Source organism: Eretmochelys imbricata, chromosome 13 (genome assembly GCF_965152235.1).
Source record: "Eretmochelys imbricata isolate rEreImb1 chromosome 13, rEreImb1.hap1, whole genome shotgun sequence".
Taxonomy (NCBI): Eukaryota; Metazoa; Chordata; order Testudines; family Cheloniidae; genus Eretmochelys; species Eretmochelys imbricata.
In genome coordinates this window covers 42,558,503-42,567,523 of record NC_135584.1, presented here as the reverse complement: position 1 = coordinate 42,567,523, position 9,021 = coordinate 42,558,503, and the positions used below count along the sequence as shown (strand labels likewise).

At 41.5% G+C, this 9,021-nt stretch overlaps 1 gene segment (V, D, J or C); it reads left to right on the top strand.

Annotated features, from left to right (window-relative positions):
- The first annotated feature begins 806 nt into the window (after window positions 1-806).
- LOC144273717 (T cell receptor alpha chain MC.7.G5-like) overlaps window positions 807-9,021 on the top strand; it is a 58,336-nt gene continuing 50,121 nt past the window's right edge. The window contains 1 exon segment of the C gene segment in view: window positions 807-886. Coding sequence covers window positions 808-886 — 79 coding nt within the window.

Below are 9,021 nucleotides of genomic sequence, written 5' to 3'. Positions count from 1 at the left end.
TCTCTTTGTTGGTTCACTCATTTGTGTCAGCTCTGTAAAGCGCTTTACAGAGGTGGCAAGCAATGTTTTTGTTACTGTGAGCAATAACAACTTCAAGTTCACTTTTGGAAATGGAACAAAGCTAGCAGTGAATCACAGTAAGTATCAGGAATGTTATTTAATATGTCTAAAAAGGCAAGAACAAGAGGCCATTCAGTAAAACATGACAGGCAGCAAATTTAAAAGAGCTAAAAATACTTACACGTAATTAGCCTGTGGAACTCACTGCCACATGATACCATTGAGCTTGACAGGATTTTTAAAGACATGATTAGATTTTTAGGAATAGAGGACTGGAAGGGGCATCCTGAGACACTGATAATGAGCTGAGATTTTTGGAGGATCATAGAAAACCTAAATCTACCTACCTCCCTACCTATGTTTGTAAATTCAGTTCTGGTCAAAATATTGAATTAGTAACTATTTGAATATGTTGTTTAGCCAGTGTATGGACCTAAACTCAACTTGCAAAAAAAGTGCTTTGTAAGATAGCATCAGATTTTCAAAGATATTTACGCACCAGAAGGTGCTGATAGGGCATCTTTCCAAAATCACCTAGATACCCAGGTACCTTTGAATTGGGCAACTATGCTCTTTTGAAACTCCCAGTAGGTGCCTATCTCTGTCTTCAGCTACCTAAACACCTTTCAACTTCTGGTGCTAGATCCTTCACCCTCCTGCATTATGGGACGAAGGATGGAAGTGTAGGAAGCCTTCCACTGGACAGGAAAAGGCTCTTTTTTCTTGCTGTGTGGTTCTTGTAAAGCTATGAGCTTCTGTGGGGATTCTGGAGGATTCAGCGCTAAGCTAACTTTTGGAAAGGGAACGACACTCTTTGTAAAACCGAGTAAGTGGTGAGGTGCTAATAGAGTTTCTATAAATGCAACCCACACGACATGAGCTAGGAATTTCCAGAGGTGCTCAGGTACTGTCGTGATGGTCTTTGCATCATTGCCTAGATGTATAGATGGATTATGAGTGGGGATAGAGATCTAGATAAATAAATCTGTTTTTAGACAGACAGACAGGCAGACATAGATAGATACGATGGACAAATAAACAGAGATCATTCCGTATCTACTCATTTAGGCCTTCATTGTGTCAAATCTTGAGTAAGAGTAATGTTCATAACACTGAATTTATAATCGGTTGGGGGATATGGCAGTAATTGTTGTGTGGACCTAAATTCAGTTTTATTAGGGAAAGAAAGCAATTCATGATCCCTGGGCCCTTAATATCTTATGGTATATGAGCAAAGATGGAAAGGTAGGAAGCCTTCCTATCTGGAGAAATAGGTTCCCTCTCTCCCATATGCGGTTCTTGTAAGGCTGTGTATTGTTGTGGGAACTATGGGGGAAGCAACGTTAAGCTCATCTTTGGAAAAGGAACCAAACTCTCTGTTAAACCAAGTAAGTGGTTTTGTGGTGCATAGTATGTACAATGTAATATATCTGATTAATATTCAAACTCAGAGTTACTGGAGGCAGTCTCACAAATTGGATGGTTAGACAGATAGACAGACAGACAGACAGATAGATAGATGCCCGAGGAGGTTTTTTCCAATTTTAATTTGTATGATTCCATGGTACACAACAGTTTTGTGGCTAGATAATCATCAAATCATCGAGGAGTTGGTGTGAGATGCACAGCAAGTTTCTGGAGGGGCTAGTAAACAATCAGTGACTCAGTAAAGACCCTTTTTGTAAGGGGGATTGTCACAGTGCTTCTTCAGAATACGCAGACAAACTTGTCTTTGGAAAGGGAACTAAACTGCTGATTGAACCTGGTAGGTACTTTCAGCCATTACGGTCCAGAAAGATTCCAGCCATGTGGGGTTGTCAGCAGGAATCTCTGGAGCTGGTGTAAACTGGGCATACCTCCACTGGAGTCAGGGGCCAGATCCCCAGCTGATGGAAATCAGCCATAGCTCCATGGTCAATGGGGACTGGTCCTCAGTTGGTATGAACCAATCACAGCCCCATTGGAGTCAATGCGGCGGGATCCCAGCGGATGTGCATTGATGCAATGCCACTAAAATCAATGGGTCAAGTGCCAGTTTACATGAGCTCAGGAACTTATTCAAAATCATCAGGATCCTACTTTGCCCCCAAACTTGTAATCCCTGTTAAGGCAGGTTACAAGGCTAGAGTAAGCGAGGGGAGTTTTTGCTTGGCCCTAAATCACTGTGCCATATAGAGGAGGAGCAGAGAAGTTGATTTTTGGATCTGGCACTAAACTGACTGTCCGGCCAAGTAAGTGACAAGGGTGAGGGCAGCAAAAATTTTTTTCTGTGAAGAACTGCTTGGCAGTTCTCTTCATTTGCCTCACTTTGTATTGATCTGTTGCTTTTGTTTGTGGGACTAGATTCAGGAGGAGAAGACGACAGTAAAAAGGAGCTGAGAGGTTCAAAAGAGCCTAAGGGAATTAGGTGCCCAATTCCCACTGAAATCCCATGGAGGTCAGACTGGATGTTCTCATGGTCCATTCTGGCCTTAAAAATCTATTGGTCTACCTCAGTAGGTGTCCTTTGAAATCCCAGCCCTAGGGGTTTGTTCTTGGCTTTGTCACTGTGCGGCTTCTGGACTGAACTGGAAACTCACCTTCGGCAAAGGTACAAAATTAACGGTGAACCCAGGTCGGCATGGACAAGGGCAGAGGTATCACTGGAAAAATAGAAGGCTCAGATTCTGCTGTCGTCCTGAATCATGCTGAGTAGCCCCTTGCTCCTGGAGTAGACCCACTGAGGTCAAAGGAGCTATGCAGCTTCACACCAGCCAAGTGTCTGGCTCATTGGGCACAAGGGTCGCAGAATCAGGGTGTAAATATGCTTGCTAACAATAACTATGAGCCAGGCAGAAATTCTGGAGATACAAACCTCCGTGTTTCCTCTTCGAGAGAACAGACTGGCTCACAGACAGTCTCATCAGATAGTGGTTACATAGCTTGTGCTAAATCCTCCACTGATGTAACTCCATTAAGTCAATGGATTTGCACCAAGAGAAAAGTTTGGCTCCTACATCTCCTGTTTGGTATAGGAATTTCTACTGCATTGCAACCTGTCAATCCTGCAAAAATAGCAAATTCATTGAGTCCCACTAATATTACTGTGAATTATATCTATTGGATCTACCTTTATTTGGTACTTGTAAAGACTGTTCATTGGGTCAAGTTTATTCATGATCTGTGGTCGGTTGGTAACTACTGGATGGCAAATTTATTATTTTATCTAATCGAATCTCTTTTGTTATGCTTATGATCAAACTATATTATTATAGGAATTCCTTTTGCTAAAATAACTAACTTTCTTTCTTTCTTTCTTTCTTTCTTTCTTTCTTTGTCATTCAACAGGTTAGATCGTTTGTCTGTAGAGCTAGTAGCAAAATTAAAATTTTAGGCCAGATCTCCAGTTGATTGGAAATTGGCACAGCTGATTGAATTGAATGAAACTATCGTAGTTTACCCTAGCTGAGGATCTAGTCCCTTCATTAGATGGTCACACTGTGAAAGTATTCCTTTTAAAAGAAGATTCACTGTTGAATGTGTCCCTTTGTTGGTTCACTCGTTTGTGTCAGCTTTACAGAGGTGGAATGCGAGGTTTTTGTTAAGGTTTTTATTACTGTGAGCAATAACAACAAGGTCACCTTTGGAACTGGAACAAAGCTAGTAGTGAATCCCAGTAAGTAACAGGAATATTATTCAACATGCCTAATAAGGCAAGAACAAGAGGGTGGTCAATAAAACATGAGAGGCAGCAAATTTAAAAGAGCTAAAAATACTTACACATTTTAAGCCTCTGGAACTCACTGCCCCATGGTACCTTTGAGCTTGGCAGGATTTTTTAAAATAATGATTGGCTGTTTAAGAATATAGGACTGGAATAAGCCTCCTGGGACACTGAGTCCCCTCCTCTACTATTGTAGGCAACCCTGTCATATAATGCCATTGATTATTGGGACAGGGGGTGTTCAAAGTGCCTCTGGTATTTAGAAGCATAAATGTCATTGATTTGCAATGGAAAAAATGCTCCTAAATCCCTTAGGTGCCTTTTAAAACTTTCTCGTGTATGGATTATGGGTGAGATTTTCAAAAGAATCTACACCATTTGCCCCACTGCAAGTCCCCGGGAGTGAGGTGCCTAACTCACATTGGAACTTTTGAAAATCTCCCCCAACGACACCATGTGCAGAGTCATAGGAGAAAGGGTGGAATGCAACAGAGCTATAAGTCTGCCTGCTTCCCTGTATGCACTCACCACTAAATGATGTGGAATTAGGGAGGAACAGCAGACTGCCATATCACTCCCTAAAACCTTCCTCTGAGATAGCAGGTTCTAGTTATTGTTGGAGCCTGGGCAAGGTGCTCTTATCCACTCTGGCTATTCCTATGCTTCTATTTCTAATAGGAGGTGGAGAGGTATGCTTTATTGGTGTAAAATCACCCCTTTATTAAACTGACTGATCTGAAAGGAGTTACACCTGGGAAGAATTTAGCCCAAATATCCCTCTTATTACAGCCAGTCGTCAGTAATGACATGAAACAGGGAATTCAGCACGGTCATTTATTTCAACAGCTGTGATCGGTTAATTTAGTGTACTTAAAACATATCCAGAACCCCAGGGGAAAAATAAGCCTCTTTTTTTAAGGCAACTTTTGTATCAACTGACTGGTCTTATGAAGTTTTAGAGGATTAAAAATACCATTGCTGTCCTTATTGTGCAGCTAGGTGTGTGAGTATGGAGATAGATAGATAGATAGATAGATAGATAGATAGATAGATAGATAGATAGATAGATAGATCACAAGTTGACCACTTGGGACACCTATAATGACGTCTCTGTGTGGGATTTATTGCTAGATGTCTTAGCCATATACGTGCAAAGAGACATGCATCAAAAGAGCTGACAATGTAAATTGAATTCACAAGGTTTTTATTATTGTCTGTGTCACTGTGTTAACTCTGGAAGCAGCAGGAAATACATCTTTGGGAGTGGGACTAAATTTGTGGTGAAGCCTGGTAGGTGTTGATAATGTTTGTAAATATAAAAGGGTTTGTTTCAAATAACTGATAACGAGGTAGGATTTTGAGGAGGAACATAGATAGACAGATGCCCTAAATCTATGTATCTAGATTTGTAAATTCAGTTCTGGACAAAGTACTGAATTTGTAATGATTTAGAGATGTGGCTTTAGCCAGTGTATGGACCTAAACTCAACTTGCAAAATAAAGTGATGTGTAAGATAGTGCCAGATTTTCAAAGGTATTTAGGCACCTGAAGGTGCTGATAGGGCAGCTTTCCAAAAACACCTCAGTACCCAACTACCTCTGAATTAGGAAAGAAGGCTGTATTAAAATTCCCACTAGGTGCCTATCTCTATCTTCAGCTGCCTAAACACCTTTAAACTTCTGGCACTAGATCCTTAACTCTCCTGTATTATGTGACCAAGGATGGAAGTGTAGGGAGCCTTCCACTGGACAGTAAAATGTTCTTTCTTCTCGCTCTGTGGTTCTTGTAAAGCTATGAGCTGCTTTAGGAATTCTGGAGGATTCAGCGCTAAGCTAACTTTTGGAAAGGGAACGACACTCTCTGTAAAACCAAGTAAGTGGTGAGGTGTTAATAGAGTTTCTATAAATGCAACCCACACAACATGAGCTAGGAATTTCCAGAGCTGCTAAGATACTGTCGTGATGGTCTTTCCATCATTGCCTAGATGTATAGATGGATTATGAGTGCGGATAGAGAGCTAGGGGATAGAGATAGGATGGACAAATAACAGAGATCATTCCATATGTACTAACTTAGGACTTCACTTCATTGTGGCAAATCTAAAGGAAGAGTTATGTTCAAAACACTAAATTTATAATCGGTTGGGGGATATGGCAGTAATTGTTGTGTGGGCCTAAACTCCGTTTTATTAGGGGAAGAAAGCAATTCACAATCCCTGGGCCCTTAGTCTTCTATGCCAGAGCAGCAAAGATGGAAAGGTATGATATATTTCTCTGTGGAGGAATAGGTTCTCTCTCTCCCGTACACAGTTCTTGTAAGGCTGTGTAATGCGGTGGGAACTATGGGGGAAGCAATACTAAGTTCATTTTTGGGAAGGGTACCAACCACTCTGTTAAACCAATTAAATGGTTTTGTACTGCATAGTATGTACAATGTAATATATCTCACTCATATTCAAACTTTGAGTCACTAGAGGCAGTCTGACCATTTGGTTAGATCGATGGATCGATTGATAGATAGATGCCTGAAGAGGTCTTTTCCAATTCTAATGTGTATGATTCCATGGTACGCAATTGTTTTGTGGCTAGATAATCGTCAAATTATCAAGGAGTTGGTGTGAGGTGCATTGCATGTTTCCGGAGGGGCTAGGAAACGAGCAGTGACTCATAAAAGACCCTTTTTGTAAGGGGGATCATCACAGTGCATATTCAGGAAATGCAGACAAACTCATCTTTGGAAAGGGAACTAAATTGCTGATCAAACCCGGTAGGTACCTTCAGCTGTTATGGTCCAGAGGGATTCCAGCCATGTGGGGTTATCAGCAGGAATCTCTGGAGCTGGTGTAAACTGGGCATACCTCCATTGGAGTCAGTGGGCCAGATCCCCAGCTGATGGAAATCAGCCATAGCTCCATGGTCAATGGGGACTGGTCCTCAGTTGGTATAAACCAATCACAGCCCCACTGGAGTCAATGCGGCGGGATCCCAGCGGATGTGCATTGATGCAATGCCACTGAAATCAATGGGTCAAGTGCCAGTTTACATGAGCTCAAGAGCTTATCCAAAATCATCAGGATCCTATTTTGCCCCCAAACTTGTAATCCCTGTTAAGGCAGGTTACAAGGCTAGAGTAAGTGAGGGGAGTTTTTGCTTGGCTCTGAATCACTGTGCCATATACAGGAGGAACAAACAGGTTGATTTTTGGATCTGGCACTAAACTGACTGTCCGGCCAAGTAAGTGACAAGGGTGAGGGCAGCAAAAATTTTTTTCTATGAAGAAATTGCTTAGCAGTTCTCTTCATTTGCCTCACTTTGTATTGATCTGTTGCTTTTGTTTGTGGGACTAGATTCAGGAGGAGAAGACGACAGTAAAAAGGAGCTGAGAGGTTCAAAAGAGCCTAAGGGAATTAGGTGCCCAATTCCCACTGAAATCCCATGGAGGTCAGACTGGATGTTCTCATGGTCCATTCTGGCCTTAAAAATCTATTGGTCTACCTCAGTAGGTGTCCTTTGAAATCCCAGCCCTAGGGTTTTTGTTATTGGGTTTGTCACTGTGCAGCTTCTGGATCAAACTGGAAACTCACCTTCGGCAAAGGCACAAAATTAACGGTGAATCCAGGTAGGCATGGGTATGGGCAGATATATCATTGGAAATATACAAGATTTTGCCATTCTCCTAAATCATGCTGAGTAGCCCCTTGCTCCTGGAGTACACCCACTGAAGTCAAAGAAGCTATTCGGGTTCACACTAGCCAAGGATCTTGCTCATTGGGCACAAGGGTCACAGAATCAGGGTGTAAATATGCTTGCTAACAATAACTATGAGCCAGGCAGGAATTCTAGAGTTACAAACCTGCATGTTTCCTCTTCGAGAGGACAGACTAGCTCACAGACAGTCTCATCAGATAGTGGTTACATGTCTTGGGCTAAATCCTCCGCTGATGTAATGCCATTAAGTCAATGGATTTGCACCAATAGAAAGTTTGGCTCTTAGTTTTCCTATTTGGTATAGGAATTTCTACTGCACTGCAACCTGTCTATCCTGCAAAAATAGGAAATTCGTTGAGCCCTGCTAATATTACTGTGAATTATATCTATTGGTTCTACCTTTACTCCCATTTCTGTAAAGATTATTCATTGGGTTAAGTTTATTCATGATCTGTGGATTGGTTGGTAACTGTTGGATGACAAGTTTATTATCTAATCTAATCTATCTAAACTCTTTTGTTATGCTTGTGGTCAAACTACATAATTATAGTAACTCCTTTGGCTAAAATAACCTTTCTTTCTTTCTTTCTTTCTTTCTTTCTTTCTTTCTTTCTTTCTTTCTTTCTTTCTTTCTTTCTTTCTCTTTCTTTCTTTCTTTCTTTCTTTCTTCATGTTAGAAAGGATTTGAAAAGTGGTGGAGTATGTATCTAATCTTCTTATAGGGTCATTGATCACTGTCATATCTGAGCAGGAAAAAAAGTCACAGTGCTTCCAGGAGTAGAATTCTGCCTTTTTCTGATCCATAGTTAGATGTGTCACCCATGTGGCAACTCCATTTCACATATCCAGTTTGTAATTGTCCAACTAAACACTCAGGGCCAGAGCCTCAACTCCGTTAACTTCAATGTCATTGCATCAATTTACATGAGCTTAGGCACATGGCCCAGCAATTTAGATCTCTACATTAGGACCATCGCAATTTGACATGCCATCAGAGAGAAGGGAAATGGTTAATGTAAAGCTGCGTGTTGCTGTGTAAATTCGGGAAGCAGCTTTGCAAAGCTCACTTTTGGAGTTGGCTCCAAACTCCTTGTTATGCCAAGTAAGTGGCTTGGTTTTTGGTTGTTGCTAGGGAGTTTGTATAAAAATACCACAGCCAATTAGTGGTTACTCATGGTGTTGGCACAGTGGGAGGTAGAGAATGGAAGATCCGTTAGGTTCCCTCTCCTGGGAGCACTGCAGGATACTTCCTGATTGTAGAACAACTGCCACAGATCTGTCCACTTCTCATGTTAGCTGTGTCAAGAAACGGGGTGTCTGTTATGTTCTTACTTATCTACCTAGAGGTCCTCATGGCAATAGTATCTGAACCCTTCTTAGCAGACTAGTGCTACAGCCTCAGTTCACGTCAGGGCACCATGTAGGTTGCCAGCTTTGGGTGAACGTATTCCTGGAGGTCCCATCACATGACATAATCTTTAATTAAATATTGATCTTTAATTCTTGGAGACTCCAGGACAACCCTGGAGGGCTGGCAAGCCTAGTGCCCT